The 27,809-nt window shown below is 42.1% G+C and overlaps 1 protein-coding gene across 6 annotated transcripts; it reads left to right on the forward strand.

Moving 5' to 3' along the window:
- Positions 1-27,621, forward strand: SEC16A (SEC16 homolog A, endoplasmic reticulum export factor). Of its 6 annotated transcripts, XM_065853528.2 has the most exons (33): positions 1-137; positions 4,013-6,592; positions 7,361-7,879; positions 8,440-8,582; positions 9,073-9,158; positions 10,049-10,184; positions 10,977-11,175; positions 12,233-12,410; positions 13,157-13,299; positions 13,786-13,847; positions 14,086-14,224; positions 14,467-14,709; positions 15,026-15,123; positions 15,791-15,872; positions 16,059-16,176; positions 16,413-16,524; positions 16,724-16,829; positions 17,306-17,446; positions 17,561-17,674; positions 18,140-18,344; positions 18,535-18,774; positions 19,434-19,522; positions 20,251-20,298; positions 20,474-20,632; positions 20,862-20,939; positions 21,160-21,216; positions 21,868-21,979; positions 22,318-22,455; positions 23,105-23,205; positions 23,555-23,629; positions 24,236-24,295; positions 25,171-25,245; positions 25,992-27,621. In XM_065853528.2, the coding sequence occupies exons 2-33, from the start codon at positions 4,085-4,087 to the stop codon at positions 26,058-26,060; spliced, it is 6,633 nt and encodes a 2,210-aa protein (XP_065709600.1). In that variant the 5' UTR covers positions 1-137; positions 4,013-4,084; the 3' UTR covers positions 26,061-27,621. The 6 variants fall into 6 exon arrangements, with proteins under 6 accessions (XP_065709600.1, XP_065709595.1, XP_065709598.1 ...); XM_065853523.2 differs by having other exon boundaries at positions 4,013-7,879; XM_065853526.2 differs by having other exon boundaries at positions 4,013-7,879; positions 12,293-12,410.
- The last annotated feature ends 188 nt before the right edge of the window (positions 27,622-27,809 follow it).

Raw genomic sequence — 27,809 nt, forward strand, 5'->3', positions numbered from 1 at the left:
CGACGCGACGTGACACGTCGGCGGCGGAACTGCCCAGCCGGATGTGCCAAGATGGCGGCGGCGGAGGCGGCCGGTGCTGCGGCCGTGAGGGGGGGCGGCCGCTGCTGAGCGGCGTCCGGCGGCGCGGGGGCTGCCAGGTACCGCGGGGACGGCGGAGGGAAGGGGCGCGCTGGGCCGGGGGAAGCCGGAGGGCGGGGATCCCATGTGGAGCGCAGGGCCCGAGGTGCGGGCCCCGCGGCTGGCGGTGGCCGGTGCTCCTTCGGTCTTGGCCCCGGGCCCCGGTCGCGGTGCCGCACGGGGGGTGAAGCAGCGGGTCCTGCGCAGTCACTGCAGCCGTCCCGACGGGTTCGGGGTGTCCCAGGAGTGTTCCGTGTGGAGGGGGACAGAAAAAGATCCTGCGGCCACAAGTAGCGCCTGATGTCCCGTATCGTGTGCTTCCCTTGTTGAGACACACGACTTGTCGCAACTCAGGGTTGTTTCTTCGAGTTGCTCAGTGTCGCGGGTCTGGGCTTGACTGGAGCAGCAACCGGTGCTGACTCAGTGGGGCAGTTGCCTGGAAGTGCCCGGGACCCGCTGGTGGGAGGGACCAGGGGGTCTCCCTTCCCCAACAAATGGGAGTGATTTGTCCTGCTGTCTGTGGATCGTGTTAAACCCTCTGCTTTTGACTCCCAAAAAGCTCTTTTCACTGAACAACACTTGTAAATGTGCTTGGTGTTTGTCAGAAAGCTGGTAGGGAACTATCAGCAGCACTAAAGATGTAGAATGTGATCAGTCTGAGCGTCATCCACATGTGTGCAGGTGTCTGCACAGAAAAACAATCTGAAAAAATATAGTGCCTCGGATACTAATTTTAAAAAAGCAAATCTCATTTTTCAGCTACTCTTGTCTTTGAGATTCCAGCGGCATTTTTTATTCACGTTATTTGTGTTGTTACAATTCAGTGTGCGTTAACACATTATTTATTGTTTGTTACGTACACACATATGCAAACCTGTGCATGTACATATGTATAGGCACACATGAGAATTAATATTAGTATTCTGTAACCTACTTTGTTGCCATACCTATTCTTGTCTAACAATAAATTACTTAGCTTATGCCCCTTAGAGATAGGATTAAATTAGTTCCCCCCAGATAATTTATTCCTTCATGCAGATAAATTTTCACAGAGGAGTTTAAACCAGTCACAGCCATAGAGTTTGTCAGGTGTAATTTATTGACAGCCTTGACTAGATGATAGTTTTAATATGTATTTATATGTATATATATTTTTTTCTCTCTTTGGTAACATTTTCTTGCACATTTGGAAACAACTTCTGTAATTATTATTTCTGGTGACTAATGTTTAGCAGGCTGCTCTGCATTATCCATTAATGAACCTGCTGAACATGAAGAATTTCTAAACTGGATAAAGCAGAGATGGATTGCTCTTAACTTACATAGTTCTCATTTATACATTTCTTCAAATCAGCATTTCTGTGAATACTGGGCTGGAGGGAGGGAGGGTCAGTATCACCGAGTTGGTATCTTCTGTTTAACTTAGGTGACATGGGCACGTTCATTTTATTTGGCCTTAATTCTTCCTGTCTTGCGTGCTTTTACTACTGTGTGCAGTCTGTTAATATTAACTTTCCATCTGTAAGGAATCTGATACCCTCACGTTGAACTTCTCTAACACAACATCAGAGACCTTGTTATAGGAATGGCAAGCCAGCGCTTTAAAGTAGAGCTCTACACTTATTTCAATTAGCTAATTACTGGTACTGGGTGTTACCAAAATGTGGTAAAGTATTAGGGATTTTTTTTCTTTGTGTACATCTGATAAGACACTGTGAGGAGTGCAGTCTGCATTAGAAATTTGAAAGTGAGTATTTAAGTTGTAAAAATAGTCATCTTTTGTGCTCGGCTGTATTTCAGAAACAACTTTTCTAGTAAGAACAGAACTGTTAGGTAGAATAGACATCAACATTTTAAGTGGGTGCTTTCCAGGCAGTAGCTGCCTTGGTAGGTGTTTTAATGAGCTTTTTTTTCCCTCCCCACTTTGCAGTGTGTTGCAAAAAAAACATCCGTTTATTTGAAGTGGGGAGGGAGGATTTTTTTCTGCAGTTAATACAATAGAGAACATGGTGAAAAATAACTGGGAATGTCCAGAACAGTCTGGGCTTTCTCCAGCGTGTGGAAGCAGAGGGGGGGTCATTTGGTCAAGGCTCCCTGGGAACACGCTGATAGTGAGTGTGGCTGCCTGGAAAACCTTCACCTCGTTGTAGAAAACAAGATTGCAAAGCGCTGAAACCCTTTTGGAAGTGTTCCTTGATAGGAATGCAACAGGCAGCTGTGGATTGAAAAGAAGTTTTGAAGACAGATGTAACTAAAGCATGAAACTATTGAAGCTTTCTATTTAATGCTTTTCTGGTCTTCCATCCCATTTTAACAAAACACAAGTTTTAACAATTTACAAAGTCTTAACTTAAGACATGACTATGAAACATATAGATATGCAGAGAAATTGAGAGATTCTGATTGCTACTTCAGGCCTTTGGAAGAGGGACCTGGATTCTTCATAGGACTGTTGGATTCTGCAGTGATGAGCGGAACAGATTTTACCGATATCTGATAGTGTATATAGCTCATGTGGTACCAATCAGTATGCTTTTCATTGAAACTTTTTAGTCCTGAACCTTTATGGAATACATGGTGTTAGGCAGTGGTCACTCAATATGTGTTTTTGTTGACCAGAAACCAGAAGTGTCTTGCATTTGAACTTCTCTATAGTTATCGAAATTTTGTCTTCATTACCAACCTCTGGCTTTTCTGGCTTCCCATTATATTACTGACAAGATACTGAATCTCAAAAAACCTAAACTTTCACAGCTTTTGTGTGTCTTCTATAAACAGAAGTGCATCTGATGTGACACAATTGCCATGGGTACTTCACTCTACACAGTGTCAACTGTATTTGTTGTGTGCTATGAGAAAACAAGGCTCACGTGCTGCTAAATCTTCGCTAAGCTGAACTGGACACGTTCTGAAGAACAACTCCAGTTTTTTCAGCATTTCTCCCTGCCCCCTATTGTTAAATGTTGATAAAACTGAAAAATATGTGTTTCTTACAATTTGCCAAACTTCCTGTGTACCAAATTTGCAACGGGTATTGTTTGGAGTTCTTGGCAGAGTTGGAATACTTGTGTGCCCGTCCTTTCCACCCTGAAACACAGACATAGCTCTGACACTGGGCCAGAGTCTCACTAGTGCTAAAGCGAGAAAGCTGGTTAATTACTAGGTGGGAGGAGTTGATTGTCTTTCATATTCTTAAATACAGCTTTACTAAGAGGCATTCATCTAGAAGAGAGAATGTTAGTGATGAAAACCCAGTTGCCTTTCTCAAAATAAATAATGCTATTGTCCTACCCAAGGTTTTCTTTATTAAAACAAAACTGGACTGTGTTCTTTTGAGGGCAATAACATCTGATTAATTCTTTCTTGAGATGCTTGCTTCTCATCTTACCTGAAAAAAGGTGCCTTCACATCCAGCAATGCTGCAACAGAACTGAAGATTGTCTCTAACAGAATTAGAGCTAGATAATAGTTTCTCAACTCATTCTAATTAAATTGAGCTTGCCATAGTGCTTGCAGGTTCTGCTGCAGGCGGACTGCTGCTGCGTCTTGTCTGTGATTCCATACTTGTGCTTAAAACAAATTGGGGAAAATGTGACACCGTTGGTGCTTCAACAGTCTCAGATTTTAACATTTGTACACGACTGAACTGTTTAATTATTTTTACTTTGAACTATTTGTTAATGAGGATGTTAAAGAATGTGCATTGTCACCACACAGCATTAATACTGGGCTTGGATTTAGAAATACAATGTTATGTGTACATTTTTTATGCATTTTGGAGGAGAGATATTTTTCACTTCAAGTTCCTTGGGTAATTTTGTTTCTAAAGTAGAACTTGCTGAAGTGCTGCATGTATTGTGAGAAAGGAAACTGACTTGTCATTTTGCCTTAACAGGGCAGAAGAAGGAATCTGTCTGTGGCACCCACTACTAGTTTGTCGCCCAGCGCCTGACCTGCTGAGGCCACCATGCAGCAGCCTCCACAGCCTGTTCCAGCGGGAGCCGCAGCTCCACCTCCCGCAGGCATCGCCCGGAACATGTACTGGAGAAACAGCTCACTCGGGAAACGAGGAAATGCACCAGCTGCCCCAGTGCAGCCTGTGACAGACCCTTTTGCGTTTGGCAGACAAACTCCACAGGGTTCCCCCTTAGATAATCCATCCAAGGGCAATGCGTTGGTTATGCAAAGCTCTTCCCCGGCAGGGTTTCCACAGCCAGCTGTTTTGCATGCTTCACCATCGCATGCAGGGGACAATCCTCATGGACCGCATACATCTTTATCAGCTCCTGTATCTCAACCAGGAATAAACACCAGTTCATTTTCTAATGTTCCAATTCCTTCACCATCCCCAGGATGTGTTATAAATAGTACTGCAGAAGTGCATCCAAATGCAGATCTTGGACTCCATGGGGCTGCAGTACCGTTGCATTATAATACAGGAGCAGCAGTTGAAAATTCTCTTGGTGTGCATCCTGGAATGGTGTCTGCATCAAACAAACCTGGAGTCAGACAAGACATTAGTAGAGATCCAAATGATGTTCCTTCAGGACCCAATGCCACAGCACTCTTCCCTCCACCTCCTCAGCAGCCTGTGTCTCAGTGGAGGCCTGTTCCAGGTAACCTGCAGTCTCCGGTTCGAAATTTCATGCCCCATCCTGAGCTGTCTTCTCAGACTGATGTTCAGAATGTTTCTCAGTCTTCTGTTAGCACTTCTCATCCTCCTCCACAGACAAATTTACAGCAGGCTCCTGTACACCAAGGTATTCCACAAAATATCATGCAAGCGCCTTTATCCGTTGGTTGTGAAAAGAATGGGAAAAATGGCTCTGCAAATAGTCACCACATGAACAGCATCCAGCCTGGAAATGTGTTTAGGCATAATGCAGAAATGACTAATGCTTGGTTAAATCAACCATACCAGGAACAGTTCTATCCACAGCCACCATTGCAAGACTCCAGTTTTGTCATTCCAGCAGCTCAGGAAACTAACCCTAAAAACCAGTCTCCAGATATGTCTGGAACATCAAATAGACCTGTTCCTGCAGATCGAGATTCAGGAACTCTCTCAATGTTTTTCAAAGGGGATGAGGCAGAAAATGAAGAAATACTTTCATCTGAAAAAAATTACATAGTTGAGAAAACAGAGTTTGATGCTTGTCAGACGAATTCGGCATCTTTGTATCACCCACCAATGCATCCTCAGCGGGTTGCAACTAATGTTCTCTCTCAGGCGCAGACTGGTACAGGTTCAGCCAATGAGATGGTACAAAGAGGAATGGATGCCCAGTACTTTCCTAAAATTGTAAGTCAGCAGGAAACACAGGCCGCTAAGCACTCTATGTTTGCTGGTGATGACAAGACACGTATAGGTGACACGTCTGGGCATGGGGCTTCACAGTATGAAAACGTTGAGAACCTGGAGTGCATTCAGAATCAAGAAGTGCTGCCAAGCGAACCCCACAACATTAGTGCTGCACCCCCGGCTGCAGGCCCTGATCTCTACAGATACGGATCCTTTCCAGGTCACGCGCTTCCCAAGAACGCTGTTGTGAGCCATGCTGAAGGAGGACCAAATTTGGAGGCACCTGATTCATTACCTCACCCTGTCCGACCGGACAGTGTATCTTCAAACTACAGTAGCATCAGTCATAGGAGCGCTTCTAGCTCCGCAAGGCCTCAAGAGCAAGTCGGTACATTTATTCAGCAAGAAAGTGGGAAGCCTGATGAAGAATCTTCTGCTACCTTTTTCAAACAGATTGACTCCTCTCCTTTGGGAGGCGATTCAAGTGAGCTAAACCTGAGCAAGAACTACCATAGTAATCTGTCCCAGCCTCCAACTCCGAGTCCTCCTAAGCCTACAGGAGTATTTCATACAAGTGCAAATAGTTCTTTTGAACCTGTGCGATCCCATGGAGTTGGTATCAAACCTGCAGAGATTGACCAAGCAAAGATGGTGGTTGAATTAAGAGAGAACCACTCAAACCAGAAGAATATCAAGAAGAATACAGCTGTGCCGGTCGCATCCCCAGGCAATCTTGAACAGCCACCAGATAATCTGGAAACTATTTTCATGCCTCAGGTACACCCACTGCCCCTTGCAGTCACTGGGGAAGCTGGAAATATGTTGCACTCTGGACCTACTATGGAAAACTTACAATCAGTATCTGAGAGGAGGTCCTCAACAAGAGCTCAGGGGGCAGTTAAGAAGTGTGATAGCCCAGCGACAACTTTGTGGGCTCATAATGAGTTACCTAATTTTGGGGGAAATGTTCTTCTGGCTCCTGCTGCTCCTGCAGTGTACGTACCTGCCAAACAAACTGTGGAAGTCATTCAGCCACCAGAAGAAGTCCCGTCTAATCAGCAGCCAAGTAAACCAGGGACTATTCCTGTGCAGCTTTCCCAAGATGGAAATATATCCTCTGAAAATCTTGAGAATCCTCCCAAAATGGGAGAAGAGGAGGCACTTCAGTCTCAGGCAAGTTCCGGTTATGCAAGTTTGTTGTCTTCTCCACCTACAGAGTCTTTGCAAAATCAGCCTATCCTGATTGCTCAGCCTAATCAAAGCTATAACTTGGCTCAGCCAATGAATTTTTCTATTTCTCTATCTAATCAGCTCAGCAGCAATGAAAACAATCAGCCAATGAAGGACTCTGGGGTTGGGGACAAGCCTGCAATGGGTCCCCAGACGTCACATGCTGGTGGGATAATTTCTGGGGAAAACATGCCATTACCTGCGATGCAAGTTGGATCTCCATTAGTTAATGCACTTCCAAATACTAGTCTATTGAAACATAATTTATTACAAAGCCCTGTTAATTCCTCTGATACTGCTTCTAATCAGCCTGCAAACTTGCTTATGAAAACTCCGCTTAATTTGGCTCCAGAAGGGCTAAAGAATGTTAATACGGAAGGTTTTGTTCCTGAATTTGCTAGCAAGCCAGGGTCTAACTCATCTGTTTCTCCTGGGACGAATCTCCCCAGTGGAAGTGCAAATGCACTGGTGTCCCCTGTTAACTCTATAGTACAGGCTAATAATTCTGCAAATCACTCAAATAGCAAAGAAGCAGCTGCTGGAGTGCTCGACTTCACAGTATCACGGACGTTGGAAAAAAGCAGTGCAAGTAATTCTGTACAGGTGCATAATCAATCACTTTCTGGTGGTCCGGTATATCCTCAACAGTCAGCGGGTGGTGCTGGTCAGGTGGGTCCTGAGATGCATGACAACCAACATTTCTATCAACAGGTGACAAAAGATGTGCAGGCTGTATCAGACAGAGCTGTACAGGGAGTGTTGCCATCTCCACCACAAATGCAAGCAGCTCACATGCAGCAGCCACCATCTTCTGGGCCATCCTCAGTTCCTTTGAACTACCAGGGTGCCACAGGGACTAAAGCCACGCAGGCGTTGCAGCAGCACGAGAACCAGGTGCTCAGTAACCATCCACAACCTGCGGGTTCCCAAGAGGCAAGTTCAGCGCAGCCAACAAGGTACAATCAGGCGAGTCCTGATAAACAGCCGGCGTCTGGGCAGCCATCGGGTGCTCCACCCTCCACAACCCCGTCTACCACCAGTCAGTCGGTCACGTCAAGTGCGCAGCAAGACCTGCAGCGTCCGTCCCTGCCGCAGACCCCTCAGGAGGCCTTTGGTCCACCCCAGAACCCTTACTACTACTACAGACATCCTTACGATGCTTACCAGCCTCCGTATCCACCACCTTATCCTCCTGCAGACCCCAGAACAGCAGCTCATCTTTATTACATGGTAAATTTTTTTGTCCCTTGCTGTCAGTGTGTATCAGTAATTTTCATCTTTGAATTATGAGTTTAAACAGTTGTGTCATGATCAACATTCAGCATAGAATTCATGTTGAGTATTTAATTGTCGGGAAAATCCAGATAGCAGTAACAAAACTTATAATACGAAGGTTATAAAAACTTTAAGTAGTTACTAAAAGCGATTTGAGTTTGCACAGATGTCAGCTGATCGCAGTTTGTCTGGTTCTTTGGAAAAAGTTGCCAGTTACAACTGTCTCAGCTGCCCACGTGTTCAGATTTGGTTCTCGTCTGCTGCCTGGATTACTGACAGTTTAGCAGAGTGACCAGCGTAGTGGTTGAACTGCCTTTAGTCCAGACATAGTGGTTTTTTTCTTAAGTGTAGGATATCAATAGACTTGAATATACTTGCCACAATGGGTATCAACAGCTGTGCTGTAGTCTGTTAATCACTTCAGGTATCACAGTTGTGGTGTAGATGATCACTTGTTTAAAGATTTGTTCTTGGAGGGAGGATGCTTCTCACCGCACACGTCATCTCTTTTCTAGGATGACAGCTACGGGCAGTACGACCCGCGGTACCGACACTACGAGAGCGGCACAGCGTACGTGGAGCCCGGGAGCTACCGCTATGCGGAGCCTGAACGACCCAGTTCCAGAGCCAGTCACTGCTCCGACCGGCCTTCCTCTAGGTACGCGCTTCCCAAACTGAGTAAATCACCTTCCAGAGATGACTGTTTCCTGATGATTATTGCATAAGTGATTTGTGGGAGCTTCAAATTAATGACAAAACGTTACTGTGGCATTATCTGGTGGATGGATTTGCAGGTTTCCAAGAAAGAACCCCAGTTATCTATCTGGAAGTGATGGAGACCTTTGTAGTATCTGTCTGTTGTTGGTAGCTCACTCATGGATCAGTCTTCAAATTAAAAATGTAACATTTACAAACATCACTAGATTAGTATTTAGTAAGGGCTGTCAGCTTTTTGTTGCACACAACACATTAGTGATATATTGGTTTGTAAAGTCTTAATTTTATGATTCCTTGGTTTCCTGTAAATGCATTTAAATATGAAACTCCACCTGATGAATTGTTGCATGTAGTTCTTCATATCTCCTGCTGACTTTAGAAGAGGTGGAAGGAGGAATAGTAACTTTTGATACCTGTGCGCTTTCTTCCAGGCAAGGGTATACTGAAGATTATTATCCAAAAACTGGATGGAGTGACTATTATCCAGGTTATTACCCCAACTCATATGATTACGGAGGTAAGATGTCAACATGAACTCTGAATTTTTCTATAGAAAATTTCAGGTTTATGCAAATATTTATGGGAACATGTTAATGAAACTGATACCCTTTCCACAACCAGGAAGAATAAGTTTATTCTTGCTGAAAACTGATCTTTGGGCCTACTTGAGTTCTTACAACCAAGTCTTCCTCACTGTAAGGGTTTTATTCAGTAGAAGTAGTAAATAGAAAATGAATTCAGGTTTTTTTCCTCAGTACCAGACTTGTTTGTCTTTCCATTGGGAAAGCACACCATGTAAGTCTACAGAATAGTTTTCTTCAATGTGTTGCAAGCCTGTCATTCACTGGGGTATATCCTTGATGTGTAACCTACAGGCAGATTTCAGGGGGGTATAAACAGAAATTGACTCATGACTAGAATTTGGTTTTGTCCATGATTATTGAATGCTCACAGAGACATACTGGTGTTGTGAATCTGAAGATAATTGCTTGTCTAGTGCCTGGGAGGATTTTAAGCAACATTTGTGTACATCCTGAGACATTTAGCATGATTCTCTGAAGACTGATCACAAAGATTCTGTTTATACTTGTTGAGTAATCATGTTGCAAGCAAGTTTTTAAATTTTTAGAAAAGATCTATCTGTGTGATGGTGAACACCGTACCTTCAAGAGTATCTAGCTAACTATAATAACCATGTTTGTCTGAAAGGGGTGACATTGATTTTTTTTAATTGTGGGTTGGTTTGTTTTAACTGAAAATGAGTGGACATATTTACATAGCTTTAAGTACATTATTTTGGTTTTGCTATATGCTTTTAAGGCCAAATCAGTGTATAACTAAAGAGAAAGGGCTAGAAAAAGCTTGTAGACAACAGCTTCCAATACCTAAACCATTTATTTTCCAAAGATCCAAGTCGCTGGGACCACTACGCATCAGCGTACGACCCCAGATACAGAGACCCTAGAGGTTATGACCAGAGGTATTGGTATGATGCTGAACATAACCCTTACCAGAAGAGAGATGGATATCCATACGGCAGCAGGTTTGTCCGTTCAGTCCATGTTATCTCAATGCTGTTTGCAGATCCAGGGCAGCGTGTGGCCTTGGTGCTGGTGATTAGAGAACTGATGTGTCTGTCTGAGTGCAGGTGGAAAACCTGGTACCGGTTTCTTAAGGGCTGAGTCCCCCATAGTCAAATATGTCACCAGAAAATTAAGTTATAGCAGTAGGTGTTAAGGCAAAAAGGCTGAGGCTTTGCTCATGCACTACCAGAAATATTACTTTATTTGCTGAAGGTCTGTCCCAAAGCCTTCAGAATTTATCAACTGTTGTGGTAGCTGTATTAGGCAGCGGAATTTCAGGGTATCATGCAGTTTTGTTAGTAAAATCTTCTCAATATTCTGTAGGAATTCAGGTGAGTCCTGTAGCCGACTGTTGAAATGCAGTATTGCACGTTTCACAGATAGATGTTGCTGGTCCTTTCTGTAGCTTTAACATGGGCCACTGAGGTAAAACCGATGTGCTGTCAGGTCATTCTGAGGATTTAAGGCAGTAGGACGTGTTTTCAGATCAGGTGAACATCCTGTGGCTTTTCCTAGAACAGACTCTGGTTATGATGTTGGTCTTGATCTTGAGTATTCTGATTGAATTTGGAGAAATGTCAGTTTGTATACTGTAAAACCAAACCAAAAATCCCTCAATCTAGTAATTAATCTAAAAGCCAGTCTGAAGTTAGGTGCAGTTTTCTTCCTGCCAGATACACAGTGAAGTCACTTCCCTCATGGATACGGGTGGCTGTGCTCATTTTTACTTTGTGTGTTTCTTCATTCTTCAGATATGACCGGTATGAAGATAACTGGAGATATGACCCTCGCTTTGCTGGAAGTTTTGATGATGAATCTGAACCTCATAGAGATCCTTATGGTGATGACTTCGATAGGCGCAGTGTCCACAGTGAGCATTCCGGGCACAGTCTCCGGAGCTCCCGCAGCGTTCACAGTCACCAGAGCAGTTTCAGCTCTCGCTCTCAGCAAGTGAGTTTCAAATGATCACATCCAGTATTCTTTCAGCTGAGTTGAGTCTTTCTCTATGTTCAGGGTGGGAGAAACATTAGAAATACAGAAATATTGCTGGGTTTATCTCGGGGAATACGTATTTTGAAGACTTTTATTCTGTAAGTTAAGCCTGTTTTGTAATATAGTTTTGAACATTTATCGCAGTTGTCAAGAGAGCTTTAACCAAAATCAGCACTCAGCTGTGCAAGTTACCACACACAGAGAAATGGAAAATTGCCTCTACTGAATCCATTTGTTGTTTGTGAGAACTTTGCCCTCACTGTGCCTGGCTGTAGTTGATAATGTGTCTGGCTTTCAGTTTCATGTCATTTTGCTTTTCACAAGCATGAATGATATTACTGACCTGGGCATGTGTTAAAAGACTAACTCCATATTTGTATGATGCTATTTTGGCTTTAAAAGGAAAACCCAAATCTAACAGATTACTCATCTGCTTATGCCATAAGTACAAACACTTGAAAAACGCAGGATATTTGGGAAATTTTGACGTATACTCTTTTGCTAGTGGAATACGTCACTTTAGCTGTAGTCTCATGTGTTGCTGCATTTCTTGGAAGTTTAGGTGGTTTTCCAGTCTGAACTCCAATTCATTTAGTAATATTGGAAGTAGTACTGGAGATCGTTTAGATGTTCATCTTGAGGCACACAAAGTCATTTAGACATTCAGATGTAAGAGAATCTCAGTTTAAGATTTTCTGTCCAAGTGTTGCAGCAGAGGTGAACACTGACTCTGATCTGTAGTGGCTGATACAGCAACACTCGAACCTGTAAGTCATTTCTAGAATGTTATTCTGGACACCAGCACACAGACGTTTTGTCGTGACAGAACTGACCATACTTGCCGCAGGTGTCGTGCAGGGCAGCGTTCTCAAATGCAGGGATGTAATAAACCTGGTTTATGAACAGTATGAAGAACTGAAGCTGGGGGGAGATGCTGTCCTGAGTCACGCTTGCAGTATCACTTGCTTTGTGTAACTCCACTCTCTGCTAACAACTACTAATATGATCTATTTAGAGCCAGCTGTATAGAAGTAATCACGATCTAACGGCTAATGCCTATGAAACTACTGCGCAGGCAGTGTCGCTCCACACAGATTATCCGTATGGCGGATACCCTGCTAACTTTGATGGACAACAGCCTTTTACAGATTACGGCTACGCGGCTGAACCGGGCTGGCCGGCGGTAGAACAAGGTATTGGCACCACTGGGGCGGGAGGAGGGACAGCACCGTGCTTGTGAGGTTGTCTACCAGCAGTAGTTTGCACTTCGGTTTGTGTTTGTAGTGTATTTGTTGAAGCTGTTAACGGGGGAAAAAAGGCTGGTTTACAGTGTAATTACACATGAACAAAGTCTCGTTTCCTTTCCAGTGTAAGAATAATTTCTTACTTGCTGAAGCCTGGTTATATCGCACAACGGCAGCAGTAGCTAGACAGTGTTTGCTATTAAATACTGCATACTCACAATTGTAACTCTCTTTTCAGATAGATTTTTAACTATGCTGCTTGCACTTCATGGGGAATAGAATTAAAGTTTAACTTAAACTTTAGATTTATCCACATTTTCTTCTTACCCTTTCAGTGTGGAACAAAACACTCTTTCTCTGGGAAGGCTTTTCCAGAGTATGTTGAAGTGTATCATTAACTCTTTGAAGATATGTCCTGTTTGTATGGAGATCACAGAAATGTGTCTTAGACAATCAAATCCTCTGCACTGAGAAAATAAGTGGATTTTAAAGTTCTGTAGTCTAGTTTTGTTCTTAGCGTTGCAAACCTTCCGAAGATCTTTATTAATTGTTGTGTATAGAGTTCAGCCAGATTGAATGGCAGTTTTTTTCCACTGGTACTGGAGGATTACTGAGTTGGATAAATACGTCAGCAAGTTTACATGGTTACCAGACCAGCTACTTGTTCTTAACTTTATCTTTTCTCCCCACTTCAGCACCTTTAAGGCCCTCAACGCCTGAGAAATTTTCAGTGCCTCATATCTGTGCCAGGTTTGGCCCTGGGGGCTTCTTAATAAAAGTGCTGCCAAACCTCCCTTCGGAAGGACAGCCAGCTCTGGTGGAAATACACAGCATGGAGGTAAAGTCTCAAAGGAAAAAGGGAGGTGCTTCAATACAGGTCATTTTTTTGGAAGGGGAGAAGGAAACTTGGATCTGTAGCTTCCTGACTTTTGCTTTTCTATGTCAGTCGTGTGTCTTCATATTTATCTGTCGGGGCCGTAATCATAAGTAAGCCAGTAACTTTAAAAATTCTGCTCCTGAGAGATGATGTAGTCATGAATAAAATATCCCTAGGAGGGAGCAGAGTTGTACACAAATACTAGAACAACATCAGGAAAATCATTGGGCTTGGCAGTGTTGGGTTTGGGGTTGGACTCAATGATCTTAAAGGTCTTTTCCAACCTAAATGATTCCATGATTCTTTTCTATTGTTAAGGAGATATAAGACAGGTTTTAATACCTTGCTACAGAATGACTTCCATGTAAAGTAGATTCCCGCATTTGTTACCCTTGTGCAGGTTGCAAAACTCATAAGAATGTCTTACTGTTTGTATTTGTGTTTTAGACTATGTTACAACATTCTCCAGAGCAAGAAGAGATGAGAGCATTTCCTGGTCCTCTTGCTAAGTATGTTCTTACAGATTTCAGAAATACCTTTCATGCATTCAGAGCTCATTTCTTCATCAAACTTTTAATTGTCTACAAACTGTAGGATTTAAACTGACTTAAAATATTTGTGGCTTTTGACCTGCTTAGATAATATGGGAGCTTTAAATTTGTTCCTCATGCCAGTCACAATAGTGATCTGAATATTTGTTTGTCTCACTAAAAACATGTCATTCTTCTTTCTTTTTCCCCCCACCAGGGATGACACCCATAAAGTGGATGTTATTAATTTTGCACAAAATAAAGCTACACAGTGCTTTAAAAATGAAAATTTAATTGACAAAGAATCTGCAAGTCTGCTTTGGGACTTCATTGTACTGTTGTGCAGGCAGAATGGGGTATGTCTCACTGCTCAAATGTTTATCCTAAAATGCTTTCTACTCAAAATATTATTTATGTAAGACACAGTAATATGAGTGTAGTGACTTTGAATAGTTCTCAGCTTGATGGAAGAGTTAAACTGGTCACTTGTCCTCAGGCGCTCAGAAGTGCTGATATTCACATATTATTCAAGTGACAAATAATGAAGGCAAAGTTGAAATAAGGGATTTTTTTAATTGTTTTTTCTCTGCATGTTTAGACTGTTGTGGGAACAGACCTGGCTGAACTTCTGCTTCGAGATCATAAAACAGTGTGGCTTCCTGGGAAGTCCCCTAATGAGGCAAATTTGATCGATTTCACTAACGAGGCTTTGGAACAAGTGGAGGAAGAATCTGGTGAAGCCCAGCTCTCGTTTCTCACTGATAGTCTCATAACCACAATTGACAGTCTTGAGAAAGAGACAGAGAGATTCAGAGAGCTGCTGCTTTATGGCCGCAAGAAGGTGAATGCTTATACTGTTGTTTTAAATACTTCATGTGTCATTTTGTTTACTTATTTTTCACAAATCTTAAAGTTCTAGACATCAGTTAGAATAATTTTTGCTCCTTGCAGTGCACTTACAATTTCATGGCACTGCATTACACTGATATGGAAAAATGTTAGGCCCTGCAGTTCATAATATAAAACAAAATTACATTCATGTGATCTAAACAGACATTTTTTAAAATACAGTCCCAAAGTACTACTGTAAAACAGTCATTGTTTATCTGAGTAGTATGTTAACCTGTTCCCAGGAAACTAATTCCTGTGTTAATTAGGATGCTTTGGAGTCTGCCATGAAGCATGGTTTGTGGGGTCATGCTCTGCTACTTGCCAGCAAAATGGACAGCAGAACACACGCGAGAGTTATGACCAGGTACTGGTTTGCTTGTTGTTTAGTACAATGTGACTACTTGTCCTGCTAGTGAGGTAGAGACTTAGTGCCCAGACATCTTAATGTCAAAATCATGAGTTATACTCAGTAGCTCATGCAAGAGTTGTGCTTTAATTTTACCTGTAGATTCAGTTATCATAATTACCTTTTATTTTGGGACTTTCTGGTTAACTTAAACCCGAGAAGTTATTCTGTGCCCCTTGTTCCATATAAGGGGTATTTGTACAGTGTCACTGTGGGCTCGCTTGACATGTGCTGTTAGTCATGCCTTGAAAAAACTCTGCAAAACCCTAGCTGTCACCTTTGTTAAAGCCAAGTAACTCTGTCATACCCTTCGTTCTCCTTTCCCAAAAGAAGCAGATGTGTTTGTGGATGCTTTGTCTGTAGACAGAGAAACTTTATCTCAGCTTCCTGAGCTTGTAAAATAATGTACTAGGTCTTGTCAGCTGGCATGGGGAGAATGCTGAGGTTTTCCCTAATTTGAGCAGATCCACTTAACAGTCATGTTCTGGTTTGGAATGTTATCCACTGGGCAATCACTTATTCAGTGTAGTATTTTCAAACAGCACTTCCTTCTCTTAAGCTAAGTTAGGTTCCGGTACGTTTTACCTGCTCACCTCTTTTGTTTTTCTGTGTAATGTCTCTGTAGATTTGCCAACAGTCTCCCAATTAACGACCCTCTGCAGACCGTGTACCAGCTCATGTCGGGAAGGATGCCGGCAGCGTCCACGGTAAGAGCCCAGTGTGAGCTGCACCCAAGACTAAAGAGGTGCTGCAGTAAGCAGTGTAGTTCACAACAGAAATCCTCCCATGTGCTTCTCCTAGAATTATCGGATGAGTTGTTTTAGTCCTTTTTAGGTGGAAATGCACACAGAGCTACAGCCACTAATTTGACTCGGTAATTGTTCTGATTTTAGTGCTGTGGAGATGAGAAATGGGGAGACTGGAGGCCTCATCTAGCAATGGTGTTATCCAACTTGACCAATAATGTGGACTTGGAATCCAGGACAATTGCTACCATGGGAGACACTCTTGGTAACTCCTGGGGAATGAACAGCGGGATGACTGAAGGAAAAGCTTTAATTACTCCGTTTATTTATTTATTTTTTAAACAAGCAACTGCTGCGTGAGATGTGAAGTAGAACAGTTTTCTGTGGGGGTGTTTCTGTTGGGAAGATATTTGAATGCAAAGCCAAAACAGTACGGGACACTGAATTGCATTGTGCCACCGAGAGGAATTATCCTGAGTTCTGTTGCTTGTTTCTCTACAGCTTCCAAAGGCCTGCTGGATGCTGCTCATTTTTGTTACCTTATGGCCCAAGTTGGTTTTGGAGTTTACACAAGGAAGACAACAAAGCTCGTCCTAATTGGATCAAATCATAGGTTTGGCTTTCTTTTTTTTATTTTAATTTTTTTTTTTAATGTGATGTCCTGTCCTCGTTTGAGGAGTAGAAGTTATTGATATTTTCATGTCTAATAGAACTATGTTTCTGACTTTATTTCTGATTGCTTTTATTTATTTATTGTCAGCATGTACAATCTTAATGTTAAATAATATTTTTCCTCTCTCATTCTCAAATAGCTTGCCATTTTTTAAGTTTGCCACCAATGAAGCCATTCAAAGAACAGAAGCCTATGAGTATGCGCAGTCACTGGGAACTCAGCCTGGCTGCTTGCCCAATTTCCAGGTGAAGAGCTGTTTCTTTTTGTCTTTCTTGTGGCAGGTTTTATACAAGGCTTTAATCTCTCATTTACTGTATTCAGCACAGCAAATATTTTATCCATTGTAACATAAAACATTCGTGGATAACTTAGTGCAAGATGGCTTGTTTCCCGTTGTTACTTAAGTATTCTTTTTGCATTTTTATCTGTTCGTTCTGAACTTCAGAATTTTAAACTTGGTTGTTATCATAACTATATTCCAAAAGGAAAATTCCAGCAGAATGTGTTGGCACTAGCTGTAGACAAATAACAACTTCTGTTGGGTATGTTGGGTGGAAGAGGAGAATTGGATGCTTCTTCCCTCTTTTTATTTTTTCCAGCACACTGTAGATGTGGTAATGGAATATCTGAGCTTTCCACTGAAACGACAGACTGCCTTTCATTTGATACTTATAAGAATGTTCCTACCACTGTGTTTATTTCACGTGCTTGCATTCCACAGGTTTTCAAATTCATCTATGCTTGCCGACTGGCTGAGATGGGACTTGCTGCTCAGGCTTTCCATTATTGTGAAGTGATTTCCAGAACTGTCCTTAAAGATCCACATTACTACTCACCTGTGCTTATTGGCCAGCTAATCCAGGTAACATAAGGAAGAATAAAGTATTTGTGGCTTCGTATTGTAGGTTGTAAGCTGTGGCTGAAATCCCCTTTGTCAGCTGGTTAACTGAAACTTTACAATGATTCCTTTCTCCAGATGTCATCACAACTACGGCTGTTTGACCCACAGATAAAAGAAAAGCCAGAGCAGGAATCTTCTATAGAACCTTCATGGTTAGTAAGGCTTCGACATGTGGATGGACAGATCAAGGTACAGAATGGACTTTTCAACATGAAGCATTCTCCTTAAGGATTAGTGTAAATGCAATTTTTTAGATGGTTATGTTTATACCGCTAATTATGGAAGCACACGGAGTGACCTTATGATATATTCATGTTGTGAAGTGCGAGTGTTATGATTTAAACCAAGTGGATTTACCACACTTCAGCGCCCTAAGATTCAATACAGAATTGGTAAAGGGTTGTGTACATTCTATGAAACAGGCTGTTCTTAGAAATGTAATGCAAGGGAAACTGGGACGCTCATTAGGCTGCAATAACTACTGTAAGCAAAGGATCTGCTTGCCCCCAAAAAAGTTGTGTTTGAATTAGTGTAGCTGGATTGTGACAGATAGAGATCTGTTAGAAATTGACTTAAGATTTCCTTTGCTATATGTTCCATTGGTTATTGACTTAATGTCTGGTACTGTTATTAATATCTTGTTTTTTCGTGCAGGAGGGTGCAATAGCTTATAACACAGACAGATCCACCCCCCCACCATACGCCTGTAGTACTCCAAGCTCTGAATTAGACCGTGCCAGTCAGTGCGATGGAGCAGGAGTTGGCCGGGACATGGGTCCAGGTGCTGAAAATCCCCTGTTCGCATCCTTGTTACCCAACATGGCTCAACAGATGCAAAGTGTGCAGCTGATGCCTTCAGGTTAGTGTTTGATATTCTTCTTCATGACAGAGAGAAAAGAAAATGTTTCGGGTTTCTGGTATAAGAAACGGCTTCAGAGAGTGGCAGACAGTGCGATTTCACTTCTGCATTGTGTCATTTTATTCATAAGGTAAAAGGTTCACATGCTGGAATTTCTGTTTAGTTATAACTCTTCACTTTTGTGTTGCAGTACCTCAGGCCGTCCTTGCTGGGTCAGCTGCGATGATTCCTCCTGGTGACCAGGAACCTGTCCAAAGTGTCCCTTTCTACTCAGTTGCTTCTCAGTCAGGACCTGGCTTTGCACCTCCAGGATTTTCAAATCCGTATGGAATTGAACCATCACCAGTGTATTTAGGGTCAGCGCTACCACCGGGAGGGCCGCCGCAAGAAGTTGAACCACGGACAGAAGAGCAGACAAACCTGGAAACAGGTCTGGGATTGGAGTAAACAGCTTTCCTTCATTATAGGGGGAATGAAATATGTTGGGGAATATTGCAAAATATCTCAATATTTAGAAAATAATAAGTCTTGGATTATGAAGTTTAAACATACCATATAACGGTACAGAAACATCAGTGGGAAGTTATAGGATTCATCCTGCTTATTTGGTTTAGTTTGCAAGTGAGGTCAGACTCAGCAGATTGTCATTTAGCCCCTAACAGCTCATCACCGAGTGCTCTGGGCTTGCCAGCTCTGTTTGCAGGGTCTGTGACTGGAGGCTCAGGGATTTGTTGCCTCTGGGTATCAGCATCTGGGACGCTGATCAGTTTGAATTCTGTGACAGCAGAACCAGGCACAGGTTTGGCAGAGCTGTGTTAGAGATAGGAAGAACCTCAAACTGCCACAAAGCAATGGTTGCAACCCAGAGCCTGCTGTGACTCTGCTTACAACAAATATAATACCCATGCAGGAGAAAAAAAAATCACAGCAACTGCAGTTCACTTTTGTTAAAAGACCAGGTGCTTTCTAGCACACAGTTCATAACTAGTGAAGATTTTTGGCTTTAAAGTGTTGTTGTGGGGCCTGGGGGCTTTTCTGTGTGTGGTGTTGTGTTCCTCCCAGCTAACAGAATCTAATTTGCTTTTTAAGGAATGCAGAGAATTGCCCCGGACTCTCCTTCACAAAACTCTTTCCCTGAACAGAGAGAGGAGGATTTCTATGGCAGAATGGCCAGCATGGTATCTCTCATTTCATACGTTTCTCCACAACTGTCAGCTTCATTGCAGATCTTTGCAAACACAAGAGTGTATTTGGACTTGAAGCTTAGTTTTTCTTTCCCACTATCCTTCCCCTTCATAATAAATAATGAAGAACTAGTAGAAAAAAATAAAACTGAAGAACTAGATTGATCTTTTTCTGCCCTGCCTTCCTCTTCCATCTCCCAGAATGGTTCTTCATAGCCAGAAGAGCTTGTAGCATACATCAGGAAGGCCCTAAAGACAGTTCTGTGACTTGGTTTTAAAAGCGTAGTATTGACTACAGTTCAGCCATAAATGGAAATGTGGAAGGTGCTTATCAAAATCCCAAGCCTATTTTTGAAATACATAGTATTATTTTTTTTTAATTTTTATTTTTGAGTTGCTATACAAACATTAGAAGAACAACCTAACGTTGGAGGGGGAAAAAATCCAGCAGTGACGGCTTGGTGCAGCATTTTTCTCTCTTTATTCTTGTGGGCTGGTTACCCTGATTTATCTCTTCCTAATGGACCAATTACATGATAGTACAGTTACTTGACCAGACTTCAGCTCTTTTTCTGCACCTCCCATGCCAGAGGAGATAGAAGTACCCAAATAACCAGCTGGGATATCTTTAATTGTGTGGGAATTTGTGATAAAAAGTGAATGTTGTGTCAGATATTTAGCTGTTTGCTTATTAAGCATGTCCTGGCTTTATGTCTAACCAGGCACCAGGACGAAGATCCAGATCCGCATCTCAGTCTTCAGCACATATGGTATGCCACCAGCAGGCTCTTTCACTGAATCTTTGTTCTTATTTATGTTAAATTTTTTATGTGCTTTTGTATCTCTTAATAACTTTCCAAAGAAGGAATTTGCTTAGCAAAATGAAATGCAATCCATCACTTCAGCAGTGCCAACTTTGGACTTGCCTGTGTGTTTGTAATACAGGGCTACGGACGGAGATCCCGAACAACGTCAGAGTCCTCTGCTCATTCTGTGGGGCGAGAAAGATCCAACTCTGCCGCAAACCAGCCCTCTCCTCCTCCCTCTGCTCCTGCAGGGAAAGAGACTAAAAAAGAAACTAAAAAGGAGCCAGCACCAAGAAAGGTAAACTTTCCAAGAAGCTAGAGGAGATCTGTTAGTCTGTGTTGTAACTCCTGGTCCAAGGTCCTGATTTAAGAGGTCCTGACTAAACTGTTTCTATTTATTAGGCTCAACTCTGGGCTCAGAGTTGGAGCCTCTAACAGAAAATGAATTGCTGCATGAATTTTTATTTTGATCTGTCTGTAAAGACAAGGGTTGAGATAATTAACTGAATAGATGAATTTGTTTTTAGACTGGTGGAAACTGGCTTCGCTGGCTGATGGGAAAAGGCAAGAATGAAGCTCACCTTCCGGATGACAAGAACAAATCAGTAAGGCCCCTAATCACAAAAACCTTTATACATTTTAATGTGTTTTCTTGGATGACAGATGAACATTGTTTTGACAAGTAAACAAATGTGTGCCAAACTTTCAAGGTTACGCTTATTTAAAGACAGGCTCTTTAAAAAAAAAAAAATGTTACAAGATTATTTTTGTTTGTTGAACAGCTGTGTTTTGAACTCCTAACTGTTGACTGTGATTTCCTTGTAGATTGTTTGGGATGAACAGAAACAACGCTGGGTTAATCTGGATGAACCGGAAGAGGAGGTAAAAATCTGAGACTTTTACTTCTCCGAGTGGAAAACTGAAACCTGTACTGACACACAGTTATCTTCAGTCTGTCATTGGCTCTTAAGAGTTGCCTCTTCCTGAATTTGGACTAAAACGTGCAACATTTTGAAACTAAGGAACAGCTTACATGTTGTTGTAGTCTACATCCTTATGGAACCTTTTGTATCTTTAGTTCCCTGTGTGGATCCAGTAACTGTGATTGAATTTACAAGTGAGTTTAGAGTAAACTTAGTCCAATATATCTCTTTATAGATACAACTGCAAACAATACAGGGGAAAAAAGAAAAGTCTATAGTTTTGAATATGTAATGCATTGTAAAGCAAAGAAAATCACACATCCTGTCCATCCTTGTAATTCAAGGATCTGTCTCCAAACACAAAGAAATGATAAGAACTGCTGTTGTAAGTGTTTTCTTTTAGAGTGAGTGTAGATGGGTTGTAACTAATCCTAAGTGGCATTGCTATCAGATGGAATATGAGCAATGCTGGCCTGCGCTACAAGGTCTGTGTCTGTATACCCAGTTTTATGTGCTCTGGCATAGGTAAGGAAAAGGAGAAGTCAGACAAATACTTGGTTTAAAAATCTGTCAGTGATGTGGTTGCATTATTTTGTTGTTCTCTCTGCAGAGTAAACCTCCCCCGCCACCTCCAACAGGATTTCCTAAAGTTCCTCAGGCTGTTCCAGCTGGACCTGGAGGCCCAGCCAGTGCCCCTGTCAACATGTTCTCCAGGAGAGCAGGTAACAGACAACACTGGTGCTTGAAGCATGGAAGGCTTCAAATTGTCCCTTGCATAAAACATGAAGACAGAAGCCTTGGCTTTTCTGGGGTTGTTTGGGTACAGTTGGCAGCTCGGTGATATCGTGGAGCTGTGGCTGTTGCTGGCTTTGCTTCTGCCGAGTGTCTGCACTGTGATTGCTGTCACAACTCTGTAGTGACTTGGGTATTATCATTTGTATCCCTGGAGCATTTCTTTTTTTATTCTGAAAGATGGCTTAGGCAGCAGACCATTCAAAACGGACACGGTGATGACGACCAGAAGGTTTATTTCTGTTCTTTCTGAATTTTTCTCTTTTAGCTGGAAGCAGAGCTCGTTATGTTGATGTCCTGAATCCGGGTGGAACCAAGTCAAGCGGTGCCGTTCCTGCGCCATCAGACCTCTTTGCCCCCTTGGCACCAATGCCAATTCCTGCAAATGTGTTTGTTCCAAACTCAGGTGTGTCATGAGTGGAAAAAATTGGAAGGAGGTTGCATGGTTATTTATGATTGTGTAGTTCTCTAAGTGTCTTTTGACGGTGTGTATTACATAGCCTTTAGTGAACATTTAAGAATGTTCAATCTTCTTAACTCCGATTTGTTTTGCAAGTAGAGTTAGTCTGGGAACTGCAGTAAAACAAATGGATTAGTAAAGCCCAGCTCTGCATGCTGCAAGCAAAGGGGTTCTCTCTCTTTTGCCTTTCCCACCTTGTACCCATTGCAGAGTGGCCAGGCCATGCAAATAGCAAAATCTGAACTGTGTAGTGTTCCTGCATTGCTCAGCATCTTGTGCTCACTTCTGACACCTGTTGCTAGTTCCAGGATTGCTATTTGGGGAAATAGCTGCACACTTACCATTTTTTTTCTGCTTTTGCTATGTACTGTGTTGCACCAAGATTATCTGTATGAACTGTGTGCATCTCCTGCTTGCAGACGTGTAACAAGACTGGGGCATCTAGAGGCATTGACACTACCGTTTTTAAATTACCTATCTCCTGGGAGAACCTTGATACTGTAGAAATTCAGTTCTGCTGATGTCCCTGCTTCTCATTCTGTGAAATCAAACACCCTGGTATGGTGTGTCTGGCTAAATCCCACTTTATTTGTAGTTCCAGGAGAAGCGCAGCCAATGGAAGGCAGTGGTGCGCCAGAACACGCACCAGCTGCAAATCAAACCAACGCAGATCCTGCTGCAGCTGCGGAACCAGAGGTGGGTTGGAAAGAATGGTTTGTGTGTATAGTTCAAACTTCCTATTAAAAAGTCCTCATCATTCTGAGTAGTTGTTTCTTAGCCACAGTACATACAAAGCATGCTGTTGTTACACGCAAACATAATCCCTACATTTTAGTTAAAAACTGGAGAAGGCAAACGCAGGTGAAAATGGAAGTGGGAAGTCCCTGAAAAGTGACTAAAGGGACCAAAAACATAGGAAGGAGCCCTACACTGCACGTTGCACCTGGCTTGATGTATAGTAACATTTTGCTTCGGTGGGATCAATACAGCAGAATGTGGAATGACATCACAGTAACAAAGATAAAAGTGCCTTGTTTTTCTTTAGTATTTAAACTCTGCAGTCCTTCCTCCTGGGTCTGGACTTCCCGTCTCGAACCCTGATGGCTCCCAGTCAGGCGAGGTAAGGCTTAATTCATTAGCTAATGACTTCTGCAGCATATTTTAACCATAAATTTGTAGTGGACTTAACACGGGCCATCTAAAACAAGTGACTGATTCAGTTGCTGATGACTGGCCAGGATGGAATCCCATGACTGTGTCAAATTTTACAGAAAAGACCAGAGTCCACACAATCAGTTTAGCCTCCATGTCCTGTGTTCTGTGGTGTGATCTCATTTTTCTATAGAAATAGACTTTTACAAGCTTTTTTCAGAGTAAAATGTCAGTAGCGGTTTGAGGGTCTCTTGCCTTGGTGCATGCGAATGATTTCACTAATACTCAGTGTGAGACACAAAGAGAAGAGCAGGTTGCCATGTGCCAGGCAGAGTAACATTACCTTTGTTCCTACTAAGTGTTTTCTATAGCTACATAATTTTGTGCTTTAAGAAGTCCCTTTGATTTAAACTAACTTCTGGCTTTACATTTTTTTTTAACTTGAGGTTGGTTTAACCTTTGGCAGTGAGACTTTTAGAACGAAATAAAACAACTGAAAGCTTGGGGCAGTGACATGCATGACGACTTTTTTATTTGTGTTTTTTTGTATTTGTGTGTTCTTGCTGTTTTGTAGCTTTCGCGCTCTAGTTCAATGAGTTCATTATCACGTGAAGTAAGCCAGCATTTTAATCAGGTACATGTGGCTGGCTATTCTCATTTATGTTAACTTATTTACTTTTCCCCTCTTTATTTTGCATTTGCTCCAATACTTACTAATGCTACTTCCAGTCATTTTCCCCTCTTCTCATTTCACAGAAATAACATTAAAAGTGACTAATGATGTCGTGTTCCTTTTAACACTCAAACAGGGTCTTCAGATTTTTTTCTGTTTATGAGAATGCATGTAATCCAGGCATGCTTTTTTGGTTTTGTTCATGTTCCTGAGAGATTCACTTAACAATTTAGATCAGCCAAAGAAGTCAGTTGATTTTAAACAAACAAAACCCAAAAAAAACTCCTTGAAAGACTCACACAAGCAAAACCTTGTCGTTGCTGCTGCCAGTCTCAAATCAGTAATATTATCATTGCCTGTTTAATCTGCAAAAGCCCCTGTAGGAATTAAAGGAATGCTTCATCTCTGCTCTAAGTTCCAGTACTGAGGGGATCACCATAGAGGGGTGACACAAACTCTTTCTGATATTTCTTGGTAAAGCAAAACTTAACACAAATGTTTATTTGGGGGCGAGCCCTAAGGTGTACTAACAAGCAGAAGGTACTAATTCAGTGAAGTCGCACTGGTGTCTTGTTTTGGTTTTGCATGCTTTGGATTTTCAGAGCTGTTTACAGTTAATGCATGCGATGTTGTTTTGGCAGTTCCTACATTAAGCAAGCAATATGAAAGATATGGATGCAAACCATACCAGCACTTTTTGCAGTTGTTACACTACGCTGTGCTGTCCATATTGTCGGCATTATTACTGTGAATATTTTCTCTGTATGACTAAGCAAACTGTTGGCGGGGCAGTGGAGCTCTGCGGATCCGTAACTTGGGTGTTACGTGTCTCCTAGGCTGCCGCCGCACCGCCCTCGGGGGGACCTGCAGCAGGAACGGTACAGTTCTACAACCCCTCTCAATTTGCACAAGTGAGTAAAGGCCTCTTCTTTGCTTTGAACAAACTCAAACAGAACCATGGACTTGTCAGCCCTGACAGTTGAACTAAGTAGTGAAATGTTGCTTGAGTAAATCGTAGTCATGCTGAACCTACTTGTTTTAAGAGACTGCAGGCCACACCTACATTTAATAAGTAACTTGGTATGGCCTTAATAATCAGGACAAATTCCGCCTTTCCCTTCCCGGATGCCTTTTGAACATAGTCTCTGTTCCTTCCCCCGCTCCCTACCCCCAGCTTTCCCTGCCTTTATAGCATTTGGTGATTTTGCAAGATAAAGTTAATGGAACGAGCAGCTGCTATGCTGCAATCGCTTTCATCTGCTCTGAAACCCAGTGCGAGGGGTTAAAAGGCTGTGTGACAGAAGAGGCCGTCTCGCTGTCACAGGTACCTGCGTTACAGCGAGGCTTGTTGCACACAGAACAAGGCTCTTGCTGCTGCAGGATGAGTTTCTCTTGCCTTGTTGGAGCCACAGAGATGAAAAGTGTTTAAATGTGTATTGCTGTGAAAATCTACTGCCTCGGAAGGGTGGCTGAGCTTTGATAGCCAACATCACCTGGCAGAGTCTTCGTTTTGCATGAACATTAAATGTGCACATAGACCAGTCTAGCACCTGTTTGACAGGTTCATGTTCAGAGCTTTATTGCCATCTTTTTGCATTTTGTCTCCAGTATGACACTTTTACAGAGTATTTTTTTTATTCCTGTTCCCCCTTTTCAGTCTCCTGCAGTCACTGGAAGTTCAAGGCTGGGAAGAATTGGCCAGAGGAAGTATCCGACCTTGAAGTAGAATACAATGGCTTTATATTTGGAATTCTCACTTTCTGAGTATACAAAGAACTATTCGATCGTACAGCACATGGTGTCAGTACTGGCTGCAATCGAATGATGGGTGATTTTTTTTCACATGGGTCTCCCTACTTGCACCTCATCTACGCAAATCATTACCAAACATAATATATGTAACTTTTCCTTTTTAAAAAACTGGCTAGAAATAGCTTTGCCGTGATGAAGAATAGACACAAGGGAGGAAATAGTTGCTGTCTGTTACAAAAACTATTTGTAAATTGCATAGGCAATTTATTCCTTAAATTAATTTTAAACCTATTAGTGTGACCTTCAAAGACATAGTTTCAGGGATTCCTTAATTTCTGAAGGCTGCTCCCCTCCCAGCAGGGGGAAGAACCATGTCCACATTGTACCGGAACACTCTGTGGCCTTAAGAGGACCATGCACAATTAACGCTTATCGCCCAGGGCTGGGGTTTGGGGTGTGAAACGGGAGATGCTCCCCTGGGAGACTTTTGGTGAGGGGGGCTGGGGCCACAGCTCATCCAAATAAATCGACCTATATTGAATGAAAACTGTGACTGTAATCTAATGCTGATTGGATTTGGATCTTACCCAGTATGTATGTAGTCTGTGGTTTTAGGTTACTTGTAAAGCAAATTGTATAGTCTGGAAGAAGCTCTCTGTATAATAGCTGACGCTGTACTGTTTGATGAGTGAGTGTTCTTTTAAGTGCAATACAGTTACTTGCTTTCTCTCAAACTGCTGGCACCATATCATTAAGGTGGTAACAGCTTGAAAGTGGTTTAAGTTCCTTCCTGTTGAGTGCCAGAATCTGCAAAATACTCTCTTCTTGAATTTCCATTACTAAAAAAGCCCAAGGTCTTAGATTAGCTAACAGCTGAATTCAAACGTACTAAAAGTAGATGGATTAGACCTCTACCGCTGGACTTTAAAATCTTTACGTTTAATATAGAAAATCTTGAAAACCATGATATGCAACATTCATATTCACTGATGAATCTGAATTATCTGCAAAGAGAGAAATAAACTTTAAATATTTATTAAATCGTTAGGTCATGTTTTATTTAGAACTTGCCACCAAATGATTTGCTTTTACTTGAATTTCTGCCCTTGAGTAGAAATAATGTGAATGTGGAATTTCCAGTGTTGGTCCCCAATTACGTTTTTTTTTCTTTCCCTGATAACACCACCTTTCTGAGATCTCGATAGCCTTACGTATGTCCCAAAAGGTTTGTATGTAACCGAAGTACAACGCTGTTTGGGGAGATTAGAAACTTTTGCATAATGGTCCATACCCAATTCCAGCCGTGATCAGCAGCAGTCGGTGTCGTTTACTTTTTTATAATTGAAACCCAGTCAGACATTTGGCTTTGTCTGGTTCAGCCAGGCTGCCCGCTCTGTTCTCCTTTCAGTAGAGACTGCCAAGCAACCGCCTTCCCCGCGGCTTCCTCGGAGCTGGGAGCCCCTGATCTTTCCTAAGTGTAAGATTTGACACTGTAAATTCTTAAATAAAATATTTTGCGCTCTGGAGCACTTTCACATTTTACTTCTTCTTGTGGTTATTGCATTAGCAAGCTGGGCAAGGAATTTCTCCTGTATATTAGAAATAATCTTGTGCTGTGCTTTAGTGTCGTCATTGCAGTATTTGAAATTGAAGCTGTAGATTTAATATTTTAATTTTTGGGCAGTGTAAAATGCCTCGCTTTGAACTGTCGCCTTAATCTGGT

The sequence above is a fragment of the Patagioenas fasciata genome, chromosome 20, assembly GCF_037038585.1.
Source record: "Patagioenas fasciata isolate bPatFas1 chromosome 20, bPatFas1.hap1, whole genome shotgun sequence".
NCBI classification, from domain to species: domain Eukaryota; kingdom Metazoa; phylum Chordata; class Aves; order Columbiformes; family Columbidae; genus Patagioenas; species Patagioenas fasciata.